We start from the raw sequence: 23,721 nt of genomic DNA, 5'->3' as shown, positions 1-23,721 counted from the left end.
CCAATATCCAAATTATGATTTAGTGAAAACAAAAATCTGGCATTAGGCCTATTGATTTATGAAGACGAGTCCCTACGCTTGTCTCAAAGCAGCGCGATGGCGCTGTCCCAAACAAAACAGTGCTGAAATTATTATCTAGTTGACCACAGACGGTAGGCTATTGCTTCATATCTATTACAAGGATTGAATGACTTTGTGAGTTTCAGGAATCAACAATTTGATACATGCCTTCAATTGCATTAGCCTACTTTATTCCAATATTTTCGTCATTCAGTGATATTTTGGCTATTCCCACAGTAATTCTTTATGGATCCATCCAGTTGTGGTTAAGAAAACAGTGCATTCTTAGTGGTGGGCTATGCGAAGAGATGGGTGAAGTGACATGCCTTGCAAAGTTTAGAACTGCCAGGATGATGGTAACAGGGCGCTGCCTAGCAACCATCAAGAGTTTAACATCTACTAGATGGGTGTCCCGAAATCGGGACAGTTGTTGCTCAATACGGATAATGTGACTACAATGACGTTGTACACAAAAGCAAATTTTCACGGACATATACATGTCTTATATTAGCGTATTATTTGCACGTACATTGTTGACCTCTTGTGGACAACATCTAAATTACCTCCAGCTTCCTTTCTGAATCTATGTCTTTTATTTTTCATGTCAAAGATGATGCAACAAACATTTTTTGTTTGTTTTATCTTTTACCAGATCTAGTATGTTATGTTCTCCTACATTCATTTCACATTTCCACAAACTTCCAAGTGTTTCCTTTCAAATAGTATCAAGAATATGCATATCCTTGCTTCAGGTCCTGAGCTACAGGCAGTTAGATTTGGGTATGCATTTTAGGCGAAAATTGAAAAGAAGGGTGTGATCCTTAAGAGGTTAAGAGCCTAGTGCGTGCCAATGCTGCCTCAGTATTGCGGCTACGTTTCATACTAAGCAGTGGGATGAACTTTACCGAAATTATTACTAGGTCGTTTGGTTAAAATAAAAGTTTCGGCTTTGATACATGGCAATACCTTTCAGAAGTTGGCGGTATGGTAAAGTTGGCGGAAAAACATCTTAGTATGAAAGGAATACAAGTGGATGAACCAATACTGTTTTCCCTGTCTTTCTAAGAAGGTATTTTTCCAGTATAACAACGACAAGTGTGTATGACATGTTTAGAAGAAAAAAACAAGCTGGAAGCTACAGAAATTCTGGTTGAAAGCGAAAAGGATTGTCGATCCTCAGGCGCTGTCAGATGTTCAGCAGTGACACAATAACACCTGAAGGAAGACAGCAAACGTCACTTTCAGAAGACGTCCACTGAGACTGAACCAGTCCCAGGCTGGGATTACAAGAACAGAGAAACAGGAAATGCTCATAGCACTTCACGCCTGGACTGGTAAATGTAAGTGTAGTGGTGTAGCTACTGCAGTAATAGTATAGTGCTGTAAGCCTAGAAGTGAGGGGTGGTGTGGGGTGAGGAGGGGTGTGGTGAGGAGGGGTAGGGTGAGGAGGAGTGATGATGGGTGAGGTGGGGTGAGGTTGGATGGAGGCAGTGCAGTACAGTACCTGGGGATCGCTTGCTAGAGCGCGAGGGCATCATGTAGGACTGGCGAGGCAGCAAGGGCGAGGAGGGCAGAGACATGGACACGCCTTTGGCCAGGCTCAGTCTGAACACATCCTCTGGGGAGTAGGGGTGGTGGAGGCCTCCAGGCTCATGTGTCTGGGGGGCACCGCCGCCGGGCGGGCACCTTCGCTGTGCAATGTAGAGCTCACCTGCTGAGAAGAGAGGATGGACACTGTTTAGGACATTATTCACTAGGGCTGGGAATTGCCAGGGACCTCATGATATGATATTATCACAATACTTAGGTGCCGATACGATATGTATTGCGATTCTCACGATTCTATATGTATTGCGATTCGATACTGCGATTTGATGTTCCAAACACATTGCTCACTATATGTCTGCTGCAGAGAGATGAGAGAGCATGAGAAAATGAGTTTTGATCAGTCATGGAAATAAAAGTGAGGAAAACATGTTGGCTCACTTTTTAAAAAGAAGATGGAGAACAAGCTATAAGATGGCAAATACCGGAGTTCCCTAGTGCTAGCTAATGCTAACTTTTTTTAAACAAATCAATATTTGGAGTCAAAGTATTGATATAATATCGTCCAAAAATAATATTGCAATATGTAACTGTATTGATTTTTTCGCCCATCAATATTATTAGCCAAACCTGATTATATAAGCTAAGCATACATTTTTGGAGAGAAAATTACAAATGAAATACGTCAGACCATTCAAAATCTCCATGAGGAATAACACTGATTTGAGATCAGATATTACCAGACATGTGGACTCCTGAATGTCTAATGAAGTTGAAGGCATTCAGACAGCAGAACAAATCCCCCTTCTATGGAGGCTTTATGCTAATGCTGTGTTCTGCACGGTCAGCCGCGGTTGTGGAGAGTTGCGCCTAGCCACACACACACCATGAAATAAAACAGACAATTTCAGATATCTTTCAGATACCAAGATAAGTGTTCTCAAATCGAGGTCCAGGGAGTGATCATGATCAGTGATAGACCAGGACAGAGTCAGACACACACATTAAGAGTGAATGGAGCCACATGCTGTGTGGTTTAACCAGAGGTCATGGGCCCACACTTATACGCCATGGGGCTCATGATGTAGCAAGACACCCAGTTTGCAGCATAAATAAGAGTGGTGTCATTGACCATGGAGCTGAGATAACATGTGTGACTCTTTTGATCCAAAAACCTTTGGACAAACTAATTGAGCAAATATTATCAAAATACTGTTTTTGCTCTGTACAATACTGAGAGCATTCTAGTAAATTCATTGTACAGCTAATGTGTGAGGAATGAATAATGAAGAAGTAATATCTTTAATTCAGTGGTTCAGGTGGAGCAGCTTGAGCTTGAGACGCTAAAGGCAAGAAAGCTGCCGTTATTGATGCAATAGGCTACTCCAAAACAGAGTACTATATCTACACTGTACAGAACTCTACAGAAGTGATCATCAGCTAGATTCAGCCGCGGTCTGATATTTTTCTTGAGCAGATGGTCAGGGGGCCGGAACATAATTACAAATAATTTGTAGACAGCAAATTGACAGCAAGAAGCCCAAACAGATATAATGTTTGACTAAAACATAATCATTTCAAACCTTGCTTATATTTGTATACGATCACGTGTCTCTCTATTATGCGTGGGAATACTTGGGAACAGATTTCTTCAATTAAAATCACTTGGAGCTGATTTCCTGGTGTTTTAACTGTCTTTTTTTGTATTTTACAGTCTTTTTTTAAAAGTTGGGGGCTACATAAAACCACCGTGGGCCACTAGTTGGGGAACCGTGCTCTACAGACTCCAGCTAACAGCAGATACCCTAACCTGTGAGAAAGTGCCCTTTCAAGTATCCTCTGAGTGCATTGGACTGATAAGCCATTACAGGAACCCAGTACCCTGTAGGCTAATCTCCAAAAACATGGGAGGCAATGATAGGTTTGGAGACTACAGTATGGAGCCATCATGTTCCTCCCAATCTATGGGAGAAAATAAGGGTCACTTCCTATTTATCACGGAATGCCAAGCATTCCTTCTTGAAAAAGAAAACATGAGAACCTGTTCTGCAAGTACAGTGCATTCGGAAAGTATTCAGACCCCTTGACTTTTTCCACATTTTGTTACATTACAGTCTTATTCTAAAATGGATTAAATATATTTAATTCCTTATCAATCTACACACAATACCCCATAAAGACAAAGGGAAAACAGTTTTTTAGAATAAATAAGTGTTCAAACCCTTTGCTATGAGACTCGAAATTGAGCTCAGGTGCATCCTGTTTCCATTTATCATCCTTGAGATGTTTCTACAACTTGATTGGAGTCCACCTGTGGTAAATTCCATTATTTAAGGTCCCATAGTTGACAGTGCATGTCAGAGCAAAAAACAAGCCATGAGGTCGAAGGAATTGTCCGTAGAGCTCCGAGACAGCATTGTGTCGAGGCACAGATCTGGGGAAGGGTACCAAAACATTTCTGCAGCATTGAAGGTCCCCAAGAACACAGTGGCCTTCATCATTCTTAAATGGAAGAAGTTTGGAACCAAGACTCTTCCTAAAGCTGGCCGCCTGGCCAAACTGAGCAATCGGGGAAGAAGGGCCTTGATCAGGGAGGTGACTAAGAACCCGATGGTCACTCTGACAGAGCTCCAGAGTTCCTCTGTGGAGATGGGAGAACCTTCCAGAAGGACAACCATCTCTGCAGCACTGCATTAATCAGGCCTTTATGGTAGAGTGGCCAGACGGAAGCCACTCCTCAGTAAAAGGCACATGACAGCCTGCTTGGAGTTTGCCAAAAGGCACCTAAAGGACTCTCAGACCATGAGAAACAAGATTCTCTGGTCTGATGAAACCAAGATTGAACTCTTTGGCCTGAATGCCAAGCGTCACGTCTGGAGGAAACCTGGCACCATCCCTACGGTGAAGCATGGTGGTGGCAGCATCATGCTGTGGGGATGCTTTTCAGTGGCAGGGACTGGGAGACTAGTCAGGATCGAGGGACAGATGAGAGGAGCAAAGTACAGAGAGATCCTTGATGAAAACCAGCTCCAGAGAGCTCAGGACCTCAGACTGGAGTGAAGGTTCACCTTCCAACAGGACAACGACCCTAAGCACACAGCCAAGACAACGCAGGAGTGGCTTTGGGACAAGTCTCTGAATGTCCTTGAGTGGCGCAGCCAGAGCTTGGACTTGACCCTGATCGAACATCTCTGGAGAGATCTGAAAATAGCTGTGCAGCGAAACTCCCCATCCAACCTGACAGAACTTGAGAGGATCTGCAGAGGAGAATGGGAGAAACTCCCCAAATGCAGGTGTGCCAAGCTTGTAGCGTCACCGCTTGTAACGCCAAGGTAGTGGGTTTGATCCCCGGGACCACCCATACACAAAAATGTATGCACGCATGACTGTAAGTCGCTTTGGATAAAAGCGTCTGCTAAATGGCATATTATATTATTATTATTATTATACCCAAGAAGACTCAAGGCTGTAATCACTGCAAACGGTGCTTCAACAAAGTACTGAGTAAAGTGTCTGAATACTTATATAAATGTGATATTTCAGTTTTTTATTTTTTAATACATTTGCAAACATTTCTAATTGATTTGTCGTTATGGGGTATTGTGTGTAGATTGATGAGGGGGGAATAATTGTAATCAATTTTAGAATAAGGCTGTAACGTAACAAAATGTGGAAAAGGTCAAGGCGTCTGAATACTTTCCGAATGCACTGTATATGGCCTCAGCTATAGCTTTGAGTCTTTCCCATCATGTAGGCTATACACTCTTCCTGTGTTAGACCCAGTGAGCACTAAGCCAAGGCTGTTTCTCCCAAACAGTTCCCTGGAGCTCTGGCTAGGGACAACCTAGCGGACTAAACTCCACTCCATTGTGAAGGAAGTTTATGATGAATTTCACAAACGGCGTGGAGCCGAGACCAGGGTTTGTGGAATCCATCTCCGACTACAACATATTCGCCCAAGGTCAATACTTTCACAAATATAAATTACGAAATTCCCACCTTGTACCCAATATGTGTCTTTCTTTGTTTTCTGAATCCATACTTTTTCAATAAACATTGGTCAAATACAAACACTGACTGTTTGCTCATTGCTGTTGCTCTAAGATGGCAACTTTGCTCAAATGCGCATGTGTCCATTTAATCTCAACAAGGAAACAATCAGTGGTGGTATTTGTTTAACATTTTTGAAAAATTATGGATTCCAGCAAACAAAGAAAGGCACACAACTACCGAGGACAAACAAGGTGGGCATTTCATAATTATACTTTTTAAAGTATTGACCTTGGGCGAATCGATGTAGTCGGAGCTAGATTCCACAAAGCCTGGTCTCGGCTCCACGCCGTTGGTGAAGTTCATCAGAAACTTCCTTCACCATGGAGTGGAGTTTAGTCCGCTAGGGATGACCTTGCTCAAGACCTGTTAATGATTACACACACCTAGTCGCTAGCCCAGTGCTAAATGGAAAACATGGACCCTTTATCGAAAGCCAACTTTGAATGAAAAGTCAATGCTCAATAAGTAATATATTTTGTAGAATATAAATGTTGCCCTCTCAGGCTCTCATCAAACCAACCACACATACAAATGTCTGAATGATCAACCTCTAATAGTGCTGCTGCTCATGCGTCAACAGAAAGAGCAGGCTGGATCATAATCATAGATGTGGGGAGCCACATGCCCATTAGGCTTGGCTATGTTCTAAGGACCATGCCAGCCTCTTGTTTGGGACCCTTTTCCCAGATAATCCATGGGCTTCGTCCCAAATGGCACCCTATTCCCTACACAGCACACTACTTTGAATCAGAGCCCTATGGGCCCTGGTCAAAAGTAGTGCTCTATATAGGGAATAGGCTGCCCTTTAGGACGAAGCCCATGACGCCAGTCTGGACCATGAGGATGAACCAAGGGGAAAGGATCAGGGTGCTAGTGGTCTGCTGCTATTAGCCAGACAGGACATTGCTCGGTTCCTAGGGGAAATGAATGTTGGCTGCTGAGAATAATCAGCAACAGAGCGCTGTGTTCTCCCTGGGGCCTCGCAACGGGAGACACAAAGCTGTCTTGTTTAAAGGGCTATTAAATAAAGAAGAATGCCAGAAACAGGATCTGGCCCCAGTGCAATGACACATCAGCATGTTTCCAGGTGCTTGTGAAGTGTTCGTCCACGCAGTTGAGCCCTGCAGTCACCGTGACCTGGTCAAAGGCCTACTGACCAGAGATCACCATCCATATTCAACAGATTTAACACACAGATTTGCAAATGGACCATTACTGAATGGCTAACAAACATGACGCATTAGTACAGAGTCAATGATCTGCTAGGCACATTTTCAGATTTGTATTGCATTAGGTACTGAACCTGACATGTCAATGCAGAAGAGCCAAAAACACAGAGCTACTGTCAGTAGCTATTGCGCTTGTTTAAACAGCCCCAACGGAACACTGACATGAATAGAACAGGCTGCTCCAAGCACATATGAAAAGAGGGGCCCAATCCTAGACTAAAGACACTCTAAAGACACTCAGGGACTCATCTCGACCAATTACGCCACCCATAGACAGGAGAAACAGTACTCCAAGCCAGAGAATTCCACAGTATGCTTTGGTACAGTAGATCCTGATTCTTTCTGCGTCCAATTCCAGGATTTGCCCTTACCAGCTCATCTAAGTCTATATCTTCACTACCACTAGACTAGACTATTCATGAAACAATATCTGTTACTTTACATAGGCAAAATGAATGAACCGCTACTATGAAGACAATATGTGTTGTGAATAGACAGGAAAGGATTTTGTTAAGACCATTGAATTATTGAGATGGGCGCAACCACAGGCCAAGCGATCAGAGGTCAAGCAGTTGAAGCAGGACCTCATCCGTTGCTATGCTAGTTATGTGCAGTAACTAATGACCACACAGCTTTAGCAGGTGTCAGGGTGTTATACGACAGGGGAAGGGAGAGGGCGGACAGAGAGAGACAGAGAACCCCTCCATTCATGAAGAACCCTGAACTGCTAAGAGTTACAAGGGCAATTAACACAAACACTACTACTGTATTACAATAGCACTTTTGAGAAGTAGCCATCAAAGAGGAGGGATGTATTTCAGTAGGGGGCTCTGAGAGGGAGGTAGACCCCTTCTATCACTGTGCTCCAGTTATGCAGGGGTGCCAATAGTGACTTCCGTTCGCCCTGTGTGCCAGTAAATTATGTAAGCCCAAATTCCTTAAACTCTCAGTACGCAAGTCTATTCGCACATTTCAAGAGCTGGACCTGTTAACAATGGCAATATCCTTATTGTCACTTGCATCTTTTTCGCTAGTAAAACTAAATACCAGTCCTTGACTGAATGGCAGATCATGATACCCCCTTTGGAGTGCTCATTTGTGCAGCGATGCTAGACAGTGGGCATTACATCTCAGGCATGTTGCATGCTAAAGACATTATGACAAAGTTGTAATTAGGGCTGATAGTTTTGAAAAGAGGCACCACATAAAAGCTGGCCTTGAATAAGTTGCAGGCTGGACGGCCTGCTGGCTTTGTGTTATGGTGGCTGCACTGCCATCTGACCCAGAGCTAAAACTCAGAGGGAAACAGTAATGTAAACTCACCATGGGCTATTTCAGTTGCTTTTCCTGAAGTCCTGGCCCAGGCGAGGCCTGCAATTTCAGCCCCTGCTGTGGTCCAAGGAAATCAACCCTTTCTAATTATAAATCCCTGCACCAAGATTATGTACAAATAATTACAGTCCCTTTCATGCCCGTTTCTCCCTCATTGACCAAGGCCAATGAGGACATGCCCTCCAAATAAAAAGCCTGATAATAATTTAAGTCATTGATTAAAAATGTAAGTGGAAATCAATTACTTGACTAGGAAGGTTTTAGGCAATTCAGAACTGCCTGTAGAAATAGACTAGAAGTAAAAGATGATGGGTGAGGGAAAGGTGAGATTTTGCATTAGGGTAAGTGTAGCTATTAAGCCAACCATTATCTAAGTTTTAACATTTCTAACATATACTGCCCTAATTTTTGTAAGAAAAGTGGATAAAAAATGAAAGATTAATCTCTCTTGTGAAGTTTTATGACTTTACTTACCTGTGACTATAAAAAATATTTGATAAAATATGTGAAAAGTCCGGAATGAGCTTAATGGGTACCGAGTGTAGCTATTAAACCAATGGGTTTTTCAAACAAGCCCACCTCTTAAAAATACATTTTTTTAATTTCCAAACGTTCAAAGCTTACAAATGGACATGTATTATGTAAAATTACACCGAACAAAAATATGAAAGCAACATGCAACAATTTCAAAGATTTTACTATGTTATAGATCATATAAGGAAATCAGTCAATTTAAAAAAAAATCATTAAGCCCTCATCTATGGATTTCACATGATTCGGAATACAGATATGCATCTGTTGGTCACAGATACCTTAAAACAAATGTAAGGGTGTGGATCAGAAAACCAGTCAGTATCTGGTGTGACCACCATTTGCCTCATGCAGCAAGACACATCTCCTTTGCATAGAGTTGATCAGGCTGTTGATTGTGGCCTGTGGAATGATGTCCCACTCCTCTTCAATGGCTGTGCGAAGCTGCTGGATATTGGCGGGAGCTGGAACAGGCTGTCGTACACGCTAGCTAAATAATGAACCATAATCCAAACATTACTACCCTGCATGAATCTGCAGGTAGCTAACATTAGGCTATAACTAGCAATGCAAATAGCTCTGAGATACAAATAATATTACTACATAGATCATACACGTAACGTTAGCTAGCTAGCTAACATTACACTTTAACATGAAATGAAAACGACTTTCTGACAAAATTAGAAACGTGTAATATCTGAAAATTTTGCTAGCTAGACTATCTTACCCGTATACATGGATGGACGCTTCTCCCTCTCTGTCGCGGATTCCATGGTGGCCTTAGTTTGAAGATGTAATCCGAGACAGGTGTTTTATACAACAGCGTTTTGTGTGTTCTCTTTTCGACTCCGTCTGCATATTTGCAATCAAACGCCAAAATTTTCTCCATCTCCTTAGCTATCACACTCTAATTCCATCGTGCATTCCACTGATTTCAAAACTCGGTCCTCCATAAAGTGGAGAGCAACACCTTTGCAGTTCTACTACGTGATATCATTCAAAAAAGCAGTGTTAGAAAGGATTACCTACACATACTGACCAGCTCATGTTATAGACAGAAGCGTGCTACATGGCAGACAAATCCGAACTCATCTCTCGGCATGTCCAGCCCAGCCATTATCTCAGCCAATCATGGCTAGCGGGAAGGTTCCTGTCTTTTTCTGTGGCTAAACCAACTAGGCTCGTAATTTAACAATTTACAGATGGCATACAAGCTTGTTATTAAGGCACATGAAAGTTCACATGTTCCAGAAGGCATTTCTGCCAAAACAAACGCATTTTGATTTAAAAAAAAGTTTATGTTCAAATGGCTCTCCTGTGAAGTATTGACGCGCAACATACTTCTAGCTTCCTGAAATGAGTCACATTTACATAAGTATTCAGACCCTTTACAGAGATTACAGCCTCGATTCTTGAGTATGACGCTACAAGCTTGGCACACCTGTATTTGGGGAGTTTCTCCAATTCTTCTCTGCAGATCCTCTCAAGCTCTGTCAGGTTGGAGGGTGAGCGTCGCTGCCCAGCTATTTTCAGGTCTCTCCAGAAATGTTCGATTGGGTTCAAGTCCGGGTTCTGGCTGGTCCACTCAAGGACATTCAGAGACTTGTCCCGAAGCCACTCCTGCGCTGTCTTGGCTGTGTGCTTAGGGTTGTTGTCCTGTTGGAAGGTAAACCTTCACCTCACTCTGAGGTCCTGAGCACTATGGAGCAGGTTTTCATCAAGGATCTTATCTCTCTGTACTTTTCTCAATTCATCTTTCCCTCGATCCTGACTAGTCTCCCTGCCGCTGAAAAACAACCCACAGCATGATGCTGCCACCACCATGCTTCCCCGTAGGGATGGTGCCAGGTTTCCTCCAGACGTGACGCTTGGTATTCAGGCCAACGAGTTCAATCTTTGTTTCATCAGACCAGAGACTTGTCTGAGAGTCCTTTAGGTGCCTTTTGGCAAACTCTAAGCGGGCTGTCATGTGCCTTTTACTGAGGGGTGACTTCCGTCTGGCCACTCTACCATAAAGGCCTGATTGGTGGAGTGCTGTAGAGATGGTTGTCCTTCTGGAAGGTCTGTGCCTCCTTCCCCAGATCTGTGCCTCGACACAATCCTGTCTCGGTGGTCTACGGACAATTCCTTCGACCTCATGGCTTGGTTTTTGTTCTGACATACACTGTCAACTATGGGACCTTATATAGACAGGTGTGTGCCTTTCCAAATCATGTCCAATCAATTGAATTTACCAAAGGTGGACTCAATCAAGTTGTAGAAACATCTCAAGGATGATCAATGGAAACAGGATGCACCTGAGCTCAATATTGAGTCTTATAGCAAAGGGTCTGAATACTTATGTAAATAAGGTATATATATATATGTTGTTGTTTTTTATACATTTGCAAAAATGTCTAAAAACCTGTTTTCGCTTTCTCATTATGGGGTATTGTGTGTAGATTGAGGAATTTGTTTTATTTAATCAATTTTAGAATAATACTGTAACGTAACAAAATGTGGGGAAAGGAATCGGGTCTGAATACTTTCCGAATGCACTGTATCACATCTGCTACAAGACCATGGTGCTTGCCTACGGAGCTGTGAGGGGAACGGCACCTCCTTACCTTCAGGCTCTGATCAGTCCCTACACCCAAACGAGGGCATTGCGTTCTTCCACCTCTGGCCTGCTGGTCCCCCTACCTCTGCGGAAGCACAGTTCCCGCTCAGCCTAGTCAAAACTGTTCGCTGCTCTGGCACCCCCAATGGTGGAACAAGCTCCCTCACGATGCCAGGATAGCGGAGTCACTGACCACCTTCCGGAGACACTTGAAACCCTACCTCTTTAAGGAATACCTGGGATAGTATAAAAGTAATCCTTCTACCCCCCACCCCACCCCACCCCAAAAAATAAATAAAATAATAATAAATAAATAAATAAAATTAAAAAAAATATATATATATATAAAACAAATTAAAATTAAAAATATACTCTAAAAAAGGTTAATGCACCAATCTGTAAGTCGCTCTGGATAAGAGCGTCTGCTAAATAACGTAAATGTAAATATACAGCCACAAGGCCCATTTGGTCAGCCAGCTGTAGTCATGGCAACCGTCTCAATATCAAATACGCTGGAAAAATACCCAATTCAGAGAGGACAGATTTATGTTAGTATCCAGTATAATAATACAATTCCACACATTAGACACGCTTCAGAATATGCTGGCTACCTGGATAGTGGATACACATTCCTCAAAAACTAATTTCACCTGTGTGATAACATCAAGACGTCACATAGAGGAATCAATCTCCACATAGCAGCATAATTTCTGTCTGTGAGACTAGAGGATGGAGAGAATATGCAATCACAGTTCATCTCTCCCTTCTCAGAGGGCTTCTACTTTCAAGTTCATTACACGCTCTTGTTTATGAAGAATGCCAAAATTGACTTTGCACACAAAGCTTCCTTCAGACTAAAATCCACTGACAGTATTTTCTCAATGTTCAGTTATCTGAATACCAATAGCCTGTCAAAGACTAAAACCCACTGGCAGTGTTCAGAAACATCTTTGTTGAATTTAATTAATTGAGTCATCTCTGCTGGGGAGATACACTAACGCTGACAGTCTTTTGGTTGCAACATCTCACAGAAACCATCCACTCTCATCCCAAAAGTGGCTAATGTGAACAAATGAGCTGGTTAAAGCAGAGCCTAAGCCGTTTTGCAGGCAATAGGCAGGCAGACTTGCAGAATCATCCCGCAGTAAAAAATGCTCTGCGGTGGCCTGTGCACTGAAATGTCTTCACCAGCCTCCCCTGGGATACAGAGACAGTGGGAGGGGAAGGAGGGCAGAGGGAGGAGGCGGTGGGCAGCCAGCGACCATGACAGTTCCCATTCCTCTTCATAAATGGTCAATTTAAGCAGGTATGGGAAACATATCTGGGCCAGACAATGTCTTTACCACATGTTTTATTTTAAGTTGGTATCAAGCAGGGAGGCAAGAAAGGGCATTGGAGGTGAAGGGAAAAGATACAATGTGCCAACTGATACTGCATAAAGCAGACAGAGCCCAGGGAAGGTTTTAATTAAAACATCATGATCTCTGTAGGAGAATATATGAATACCAATGAGGTGCCAAGCAACACAAGGAGAGAGCTCTCCCATAGAGCAGCACAGGTGTGCCGTAAAAACCAGTCAGTCGGTTGATCTCAAAAACACACATGACAGTCACACATGTATCATTAGGACTTAACAGGTCTGTCAGGGCTTAGAAAGGGGAACTGGCGGTGGGGCAATGTGAGGATATGTGTCGCTCATTACATTTATTGCACTCAACGTCACCATCCAGAACACCATTCCAGTGTTTTAAGAAACTACAGGAGAGAATGACCTTATTCCCATCACTCAGAAGTGAAGAAACAGATCATCCACAAAGAATGTCCCTGTCCTACCTGAGGACATAATCTCATCACAGCATATATTTTGATACCTATTTTACCAAGTGCAAAAGGGGTCAAAGACAAGCAAATTTGGCCCTAATGATAATTTGTGGGGTCACAAATATATGTTACAAAGGCATTGACAGCAGTGCGATTAGAGTGAAGAATAGAAAGAGAAGAACATCCTGACAACTCTTTTTCAACAACCTACTGAGATAGCCTACAAACACCTTTAGCAGTTTTCTGCATTCAGCTGGTGGGTGGTGAGCTTTATGAAGTGCAATGAAGAGAGGGCCTTCACATTAAAAGCCTGTCCTTAAAAACTACTTTCATTGAGCCACAAAGAAGCCAAGTGGTCTTCTCTGATCCAAGTTTTTTTAAATACATTTTCACAGATTTACTGATGACAGGCCCAGTTTGAGTTGAGGGAGAGGGGGTTATTGATATTCATACTGGCAGCATTGTGAGTGCGATTACCAGTCTGAATGGCTTTCCACAGGCCTCTTGAGCCCCATGGTCTGGAGAAGTGGGGCACCCAGCCACCCTCCCACGCTTTGGGGAAAAACCCCTCTCACCTCCCCATTCATACACAGCAAATCCTCATCTGGCCACATTGATTGGTGACAGTAAAGTCAGCTGCTTGTTGCTGCTGCATGTCTCCTTGAAAACTCTTCAATGAGGCACGGAGACAGTCACCTGACCAAAGCAGCAGTCACACTCCAATTGCTCTAGTGCAGTGGTCACCACCCTTTTCTGAGTCAAGATCACTTTCTGAGTCAAAATGCAAGCAGAGATCTACCACTCAGATCTTTTTTTTTACATGACTTAAAAAACGTAAGCCTATGCAACATTAACCTATGAAAAACAGTACTGTAGCAATGAGGTATGTGCAGTAGGCTATAGGCCCAATACATTATCATCACATATTGGCTTTGCTTGAATTGCCTTGCCGATGCATTGTTGTTCGGACCATTTTTTCGAAATTATATTTCAAAATTTGAGGTATGCTATATGATCACACCGGTAAGAGATCAGTTGTTGTATTAGTTGTGAGGCACAGCTGAGTGAGCATACATTTAAATAATTTGCTTTTTATTTATATTTTACTGAGCTGATAGTGCCTGCGTCTGATGGTCGGTCTCAGTGGAGGGAGAGAGCAGCAGACTGAGGGTCCACCTCTCAACGTCCCACCCTCCTCTCCCTTTCCTCAACGGACACTGACCAAAAAGGGACACTGTCTTCCAGCTGATGGCGAAACTCGAGTCGCATTACTCCTATGAACAGAGAAAGTTAAATATTCCTCGATATTAAAAAAGACCCAAGCTGCTAATAATAACAACGCAAGCTTATCGATACAATTTCCTATTTTTCATTCATCACGTAGTAGCATGAGTGGAAGTAGGAACAATGCAAATATTATGGTTTATAAAAGTGTTCAATAAAAAGTGTAAAAGAAAAAGAGTAAAAACTTAAACATGAACTCACTCATAAAAACAGCAGCTCTTTGCTGTATTCACAAACAGTCTCTCTCTAGTCATGGTTTTAAAAGTTTTGAAACCTTATGCCTGCTACGTTACTGCAGACTTGGTAATCTGAGCCATCCAATTGGGCAACGGTAGGCCTATAGTGCACTTGATTTGCTCTCCGGGCCCGCCGGGAAGACAGAGTTTGTACCTTCAGACACTAAAAAATAAAAAAATTTAATACTTCGCCTACCTGGCACACAGGGCAGCTGAATTGGGTGCACCTACCACCAACATCGCAAAAAAAAAAAAATAAAAGGAACACAAGGCTTTATTGTAGTTTTTTTTAAAGAAATCGCGATCGACTGGTTGGTGACCACTGCTCTAGTGTCTAGTAGACAGTGGAGAGGAAAATCCAAGAAGACCCTTTACAACTCTATTGCTCGCGTCATATGATTCACATGATGTGGCTAACTATATGGCTGTCCTCTACTTACCCCCGTATGTAGGCTAGCCCTTGGTACTGAGACAGTTTGTATGGCTGGCACTACCAGAAGAGAGAGGGATGATGGATGACACTGAAGAGTTTTTCTTACTGTGATCAATCATGTGGTGACTCTGAAAATACCTTTGAGGGTTATGATGCCTAGGGAGCTGAGTAACCCAGGTTCACTATACAACACAACCCCCTGAAGAGTGGACAAGAGAAAGGGGGCCTGATTGTAGGGGTCTTGCTGCCTACACTCTCTGTTCTGTTGGCCCCATCAACCTTGGACTTCTAAAGCTCCTCTGAATGTGCACGTTTTTCAGAGCGGCAGTTTCCTCTCTCTTCCACTGTATTCACAAACCAGCTCTGGGGTTTGAATGAATGCATTTTCCATGCAGGGAGCTTCGCAGGCCGTGGAGAGCAGAGGTTAACAACAGATTGTGATTGCCATTAACACAGGTCATTAGGCAGTCCTTCTTGTGGGGCAGGTGAGGTCATGAGAATATCACTCACTAGACAATTGGAAGTCTCAGCTCAGGCCCCTTTCAATAGTTAAATGGATGTGGCCGCCGTACAAAGCCTGTCCATCCATCCCCTTCTGCACAGCCTAATCCCATAAGCAAACAATACTTTGTGTCACGCCGAAAAAACCTGTCCTTATGTTGAACCTTCAGAACACATGCCGATGGTTGCTTTTGTTGCCTTAGTTCGACAAAGGGGATTTCTGTTTTATGTATAAATAATCTATTAATGGATTGATGATGATCAATTGATTGATGACGATGATCTATTAATGATTTATCACTTCTCCGGAAGCTTTAAGAGCTTTGACAGAGGGACCACTGACTGACAGGACAGCACCCAGTGACATTCCACTGCTTTCAACCAGATCTTCCTCCTTCCTAAATGTTGACGTTGTCTGCTCTCCTACTATTGACTGCTCCAATCGACCTCCAGAGACCCTCAGTACTGTAGCTGGAGGAGCTGGAATGTGCCAGAGTAGCTGTCTCCTTTTAAAGAAAACCGGCCTTGGAGGGGAGGCCATTTTAAGGTTGAGGAAGGTGAACGTAAAGAGGGAGCCGATCGGCAAAGCATTATCCTCCTCTTCCCTTTGAGGCCGAGCACAAAGAGGGCCGAGGTCATTAGTTCAGCCGGTCTCAAACGCTCCTGAGCTGGGGACGGACTGGCGCATTTATCTGCCGACGCAATCACAAAGAGCAGCTCTCTGTCCCATACAGCCCTGCCACAGAGCAGTGCAGAGCAGAAAGAGAGAGGGGCCCGGGGGAGAGGCCTCGCGGACTCCCACAAACACTCTGTGACTTGAAGGGATAAGTCTCTCAGGATAGAGACCTCAGATGAAGCATGAAGTCGTAAAACACTGCAAACTATACTGTCTCAGATAAACCGATATGGACTTGGAACGGAGGGATTGTAAAACACATTTACTCACATTCAGTCAGAGGCTCATGTACTATACACTACATTTTTCTTAATTTGCTTAGTGTAAACATGAGAGTGAAACACCAAATTAGGTGCACACACAGTCAGAGGGAGTATGGAGGATGTCAGAGGTATAAAAGCCGAAGGAAATCAGACAAAAGGAATGTGTCCGTCTACCCAGTCAGGTCACGGTGTAATGAGAAAAGCCTGTGGCCCGCTGACCTCTCCAGCCAATGAACTGCCATAACAGCCACTATCGGCCTTCAAAAGCCTTCCAAAACACCCGCCGTTGCTAGCTGATACGACTGTCCTTTCCCCCCCTTTGAAGCGCCAAGAGAATTCATCAGCATCAGAGCCAGTGAAAAACCAAGATAACACTTTGCTGCCTGTGTGCTGTGCTGTTATATTTCAGTATGACATCACTCTCTGTACCCAGCCAATTCTGATGCGTTTGTTTGTTTTTTATCCCTCACTACACCAGCCATTCCAAGGTCATGGACACCGGTGCAAAGCGCTGGGGAGCAGAGAAGGGAAATTAAGAGTATTTCACCAGCCGGGTGCCTCTGGCAGCTAGAGGGCCGCTGGGAGCCTGGAGGGCCGCTGGGAGCCTGGGGCCCACTCCGGATTCCTCACGACACAGCAGCCACTGTTCAGGACGCAGGGTGTAATATCTGACCCTGTGCCAATTATCACCCCGCAAGGTGCGGATAATAGTGATGGGGGAAAAAAATCAATACAGTTAAATATTGGGATATTATTTTTGACGATATATCGTAGTTTTGACAATATCTCAATATTATTTTTACGCTAGTTGGCTGTACATGTACCAAAACCCCAAGGACATGTTTTAAATAGTTATGTAAACAAGGTATTTCTGGTATTTATTTTTAATACATTTGCAAACATTTCTAAAAACCTGTTTTCGCTTTGTCATTATGGGGTATTGTGTATTGTGATAAGGGAAAAAATGTTTTTTAATCAATTTTAGAATAAGACTGTAACGTAACAAAATGTGGAAAAAGTCAAGGGGTCTGAATACTTTCCGAATGCACTGTATGTTTGGAACATTGAATCGCAATAAAATCACAGTATCAAATCGCAATACATATAGAATTGTGAGAATCGCAATACATATCGTATCGGCACCAAAGTATCGTATCATGAGGTCCATGGCAATTCCCAGCCCTTTCGGATACGGCAACAACAAGCCTCAATTCTAGGAAATAGGAGTTGAATAAACCAGTATCACAGCTCCCCTGTCTTGATATAGCCTGGTGACTTTACAGCATTGGGACAGAGACACACTAAGATATCCTCTAGAGCAGTGGTTCCCAACACCAGTCCTTGAGTACCCCCAACAGTACACATTTTTATTGAAGCCCCGGACAAGCACACCTGATTCAACTAATCATCAGGCCCTCAATGAATTGAATCAGGTGTTTTCTGTCCAGGGCTACAACAAAAATGTGTGCTATTTGGAGTACTCGAGAACTGGAATTTGGAACCACTGATGGGAATAGAATTCCATGACCTTTACAATTCAAGTCCCACACAATATGAGTGGTGCAGGAATCCAAAGTGAACGCTGCACCTCATGATGCGATTTAAAGGCCAATTGCCTCCTCAATCAATACTATTGCATTACATGGCATTAAAGATGCACTATGCAGAAATCGCTCCGCCATTTCCTGGTTGCTAAAATTCTAATAGTTTGCATGATGTCACGCTCTGGCTCCGGGACTTTGTATGTTGAGCCAGGGTGTGTTCGTTTCGTTGTGTTCTGTTTGGTTGGGTTGTCTATGTGGTTGTTTCCTTGTTTGGTCTTGTGACTCCCAATCAGTGGTAACGAGTGTCAGCTGTCGGCTCGTTATCTCTGATTGGGAGCCATATTTAAACTGTGTGTTTTCACCTTGTGTTTGTGGGTTTTTGTTCCTTGTCAGTCATTGTCACTGTGGACTTTACGATCGTGTTTTGTTTTGTTTCGTGTACTTTACCAATTAAAGTCATGTTCGTATCGCACGCTGCGCCTTGGTCCACTCATTTCGTAGACGATCGTGACAGAAAAACCCACCATTCTACGACCAAGCAGCGTGTCCAGGAACAGGCAGCCTGGACGTGGGAGCAGCGTCGGAGGGACGAGAGGCACCCCCAATAATTTTTTAGGGGGGGGGCAAACGGCACGGACGACGGGGCTGACGGAGGCAGAAAAGGGGCAGATTCAAAAGGCCACCAGGTTACGGGGGCTACTGGTCAAAGTAGGGAAAAGAGATGTAGAGGCACGGCGAGTGGTACTGGGGTGTATTACCAGTCCGGTCCGGCCCGTTCCAGTTCCCGGGGTAGAGCCAGTGGTGTGTGTCCCCAGTACGGTCCGGCCTGTTACGACCCCTCGCACCAAATGGACGGTGCGCGTCGCCAGCCCAGCCCGGCCTGTTCCTGCTCCACGCACAAAACCTACGGTGTGCGTCGCCAGCCCAGCCCGGCCTGTTCCTGCTCTACGCACAAAGCCTACGGGGTGCGTCGCCAGCCCAGCCCGGCCTGTTCCTGCTCCACGCACAAAACCTACGGTGTGCGTCACCAGCCCAGCCCGGCCTGTTCCTGCTCTACGCACAAAGCCTACGGGGTGCGTCGCCAGCCCAGCCCGGCCTGTTCCTGCTCCACGCACAAAACCTACGGTGTGCGTCACCAGCCCAGCCCGGCCTGTTCCTGCTCCACGCACAAAACCTACGGTGTGCGTCGTCAGCCCAGCCCGGCCTGTTCCTGCTCTACGCACAAAGCCTACGGGGTGCGTCGCCAGCCCAGCCCGGCCTGTTCCTGCTCCACGCACAAAGCCTACGGGGTGCGTCGCCAGCCCAGCCCGGCCTGTTCCTGCTCCACGCACAAAACCTACGGTGTGCGTCGCCAGCCCAGCCCGGCCTGTTCCTGCTCCACGTACAAAACCTACGGTGTGCGTCGTCAGCCCAGCCCGGCCTGTTCCTGCTCTACGCACAAAGCCTACGGGGTGCGTCGCCAGCCCAGCCCGGCCTGTTCCTGCTCCACGCACAAAACCTACGGTGTGCGTCGCCAGCCCAGCCCGGCCTGTTCCTGCTCCACGTACAAAACCTACGGTGTGCGTCGTCAGCCCAGCCCGGCCTGTTCCTGCTCTACGCACAAAGCCTACGGTGTGCGTCGTCAGCCTGGTCCAGCCTGTTCCTGCTACTCGCACCAAGCCAAGGGTGCGAGTCGTCAGCCTGGTCCAGCCCGTTCCTGCTACTCGCACCAAGCCAGGGGTACGAGTCGTCGGCCTGGTCCAGCCCGTTCCTGCTACTCGCACCAAGCCAAGGGTGCGAGTCGTCAGCCTGGTTCAGCTCGTCCCTGCTACTCGCACCAAGCCAAGGGTGCGAGTCGTCAGCCTGGTCCAGCCCGTTCCTGCTACTCGCACCAAGCCAGGGGTACGAGTCGTCGGCCTGGTCCAGCCCGTTCCTGCTACTCGCACCAAGCCAAGGGTGCGAGTCGTCAGCCTGGTTCAGCTCGTCCCTGCTACTCGCACCAAGCCAAGGGTGCGAGCCGTCAGCCTGATCCAGCCCACTCCTGCTACTCGCACCAAGCCAGGGATGCGAGTCGTCAGCCTGGTGAGGCCCGTTCCGGCTCCACGCATCAAGCCTAGGGTGCGTATCGTCAGCCAGGTCCGGTCCGTTCCTGCCTCACGCGCCAGGCCAGGGATGCGCGTCGTCAGTCCAGATCCTACCAGCTGGGTCAGATCGGACCGGGGGCGCTACGGGGGGATTGAAGAAGGGTGGTGGTCAAGCCCGGAGCCGGAGCCGCCTCCGAGGAGTAATGCCCACCCAGCCCTCCCCTGTTTGGGGTTTTTGAGGCGCGGTCGCAGTCCGCGCCTTTAGGGGGGGGTACTGTCACGCTCTGGCTCCGGGACTTTGTATGTTGAGCCAGGGTGTGTTCGTTTCGTTGTGTTCTGTTTGGTTGGGTTGTCTATGTGGTTGTTTCCTTGTTTGGTCTTGTGACTCCCAATCAGTGGTAACGAGTGTCAGCTGTCGGCTCGTTATCTCTGATTGGGAGCCATATTTAAACTGTGTGTTTTCACCTTGTGTTTGTGGGTTTTTGTTCCTTGTCAGTCATTGTCACTGTGGACTTTACGATCGTGTTTTGTTTTGTTTCGTGTACTTTACCAATTAAAGTCATGTTCGTATCGCACGCTGCGCCTTGGTCCACTCATTTCGTAGACGATCGTGACACATGATTTCAGTTTATGTGACAAAACATGCAAGTATAGTGTAGAGAATCATTGTATCATCTAAACCGCTGTGAAATATATTTCTCCATAACCAAAAATATTGTATTTTCAGCTGTTTGAAGCTGGTATACAGAACCGAAAGTAAAAGACGTAAAAACTAAACTTAAGGGGAAGCATAGAAATAGTGCACATAGAACAGATCTACCGCTTCTTATACTTGCTTTCAATGAGAAAGATCTTTAACTCAAATTTCTATGTGAATTTGGTTGTGTCGCCCAAAGAGTTACATATTGCAGCTTTAATGCCTTTATTATTGCATGACTACATTAAGGCAGCATATTGGAGAGGAAATCTAGCCCAACTGTGCTGAAAGAGATTAGTAAAATTATATTTGCTTCAAAGCCTCTGGCCTCCGAGCTCCACATCATATGATGTGAGGGGGAAATGTAATGTTTGTTGTTTGTGAGGTTTCTACAAACACAAAACAGTGTGACTGGCCGACCTGGTTCAATGATTTCCCATTGCGCCCATATTTTGCTTTTCAGGAGACATGGAGAGACAGGGTGGGCCTCATGTGGACCCACCTGAGGTTTGGTTTGAGGGCTTTCTAAACTAAGGGTGTGTGTAAGTGTGTGTGGGTATGTGTGCGTGTGTGTCTGTATGTGTGTTTGTCATGTGGTTTGAGCTACGCCCTGCTAATCGTTGCCTACTGGCTGAACAGTGCTTTGATACTGGTATAGGTCTGGAGCTAGCTTCAATGGTTCCCTTTGTGACTCTTTTACATTCCTACCTTCCAGCATGTACAATCTCACCTCCACTGTCTGGGCATGACCATTTAGACAAACACAATAACAAAGAAAGACACCAATCGGGGCTCTAGCCAAGTGTCAGCAAGGTGTTTTATTCATATGAATTAGCTGCAGTAATAGGAGTAGGCTAAACAGAATAGCAAACATCCTCAGAGTTGTGAGTGGAATTGAGGTCTTTGTTGATCATTGTCATTGGATAAACTGTACTATAAAAGACATTGTGCACTGGTAAACCAAAAGGTAATTTATTCTAGATGCCTTTTCATCTAGGCAAAGTGGAACACATTGTTCACAAGGGAAACTAAGAGAGGATGACAAAGGAGGTTATTATTATGGTTGAAGTGCTAGGCTATTATGGTTTAACAATATCAAAGCCAGTTGATTGTGGCGACGGAAAATGTTAATTGTCGTTGTTCAATTTATGAAGGAAAAAAAGGTGTGTGTGTGTGTTCTCCTGCTTGTTTCACATGTATCATCTGTGGTCTAGACTTCCTGCTGTGGCTGCCTGAGTATGTTGCTGTCTTCGGCCAGAAGAAGACCTCAGACTGAGTTATGACTCAGGATATTATAGAAAAAGCAAAGTTTACCTACCCCCTCTCTGGCTTGTTTACAACATTCCTCCTTTTACCTCAAGTGCAAAATGACCGCAGACAGGGTTTGAGCCCCTGTATAAAAGACATGAGCTCCTCTCTAAACGTCAATACCTCTGAGTCACTGCTTCCTATCGCACCTAGGTGATATAGCTCTTCTTCAACCCTGGGGATAGGTAGGATGGTGAGGGAGAGTCTGTTCATAGCCCCAGCGTCCTCCCCTCTCCTATTTCCAAGAACGCTGAGAGGGCGTTTTCCTGCCTGGAGCTGCTTGTGGTGGAGGTGGTGGTCACTGAGGAGAGGAGAGCTGGGCTGACCAGTGCAGCTGTTCACAGACGGCCAGCCAGCCTGACAAATAGTCTTAGAATGGCACCTGTGGCCAGACAGGTCGTGAAAGGGCAAAGTGTGGGACAGACAGGTTCGTATGTGGAGGGTCTAGTCTACTAGAGCCTCTTGGCTGCTATGTGTCTGTGAGCTCATTGAACTGCCCCCATATTCAACAAATAGCCTAGCCTACCTCCACACTCTGGGCTAACCGCTCTCCCACAGTGATGATGTTGGAGTAGGAATAGAACCTAACTGGCAAACAGTTCACTCTGGAAACAGGAGACTTGAGACGCATGCCATTAGCATCAGGCACCTCATTAAAGCAAATCAGATTTGTGGAAATGGCTTCCTGCTGACCTAGTAAGCTGAGGCAGTTGACAAACAAAGAGAGAGGACAGACTAATAGTGAGAGAACAGTCCAGAAAAAACAACAAGCCTTCTGGGTGGTTTAGTTGTATTTCCCCTGCCTGTCTGTTTAATATTTGACCAAATGTTCCCTCTTCCCGACAAAACATAGCAACAGCAAAAGGAGTACAGATGGAGCCTTCAGTTCCAATCAGTGGCGGTTGGTGCCGTTCAACATTAGGGAGCACAATAAAACATTTTTTTTTTATTACAGCATATTGGATGACTGTCATTCATATTCCATTTACCCAGCTCAATGTACTGTAACATTGCTAGGTTTAGGCTACTAGATAATACTTGAATTTGCCCTATACCCATCCCAGCCTACAAATGACAGTTTATAACGTAGGTGCACAGGTCGAGAGACAAATTGGAGTAATCAAGGTGATAGACAGTGACACAATCAATACCGCCTTGAACACTCTCGCCTGCATCTAGCTGATCTATGGTGTAATCATTAGTCCAAACAGTTGCAAAACGTTCTGTTTTGCAACTAAAACGAGAGTTTCTCAAGTTTCAAGTTTTAATGTCACGTGCACAAGTACAGTGAAATGCCCTTCTTGGAAACTCTAAACCCAACAATGCAGTAATCAATATCAATGTAGTACAAAAAAAACATAAGGTAGAACAAAAACGCAAAATAAATAAAAGTAAGAAGAACACGAGAAAGTAGGTAAGCTATACTGCCCTACAAAGGCAAAATGCAGTAACTACGAATTTGGTCAAAAATGTAGTATCATAAATGGCTGTCTGTCTAGACAGAACAATCATTTGAAGTCAGATTTTGCAGTTTAAAAAAAAATGT

General features: G+C 44.8%; 1 protein-coding gene across 1 annotated transcript in view; it reads right to left on the bottom strand.

Moving 5' to 3' along the window:
* Positions 1-23,721, bottom strand: part of LOC311144136 (protein TANC1-like) — a 294,875-nt gene that overhangs the window by 206,084 nt on the left and 65,070 nt on the right. The window contains exon 4 of the mRNA XM_084180127.1: positions 1,565-1,774. Coding sequence (XP_084036253.1) covers positions 1,565-1,774 — 210 coding nt within the window. The remainder of the gene's footprint in view (positions 1-1,564; positions 1,775-23,721) is intronic.

Source organism: Coregonus lavaretus (assembly GCF_964263955.1).
Source record: "Coregonus lavaretus genome assembly, chromosome: 16".
In the NCBI taxonomy this organism is placed as follows: Eukaryota; Metazoa; Chordata; class Actinopteri; order Salmoniformes; family Salmonidae; genus Coregonus; species Coregonus lavaretus.
This window is presented reverse-complemented; position numbering and strand designations above follow the sequence as displayed.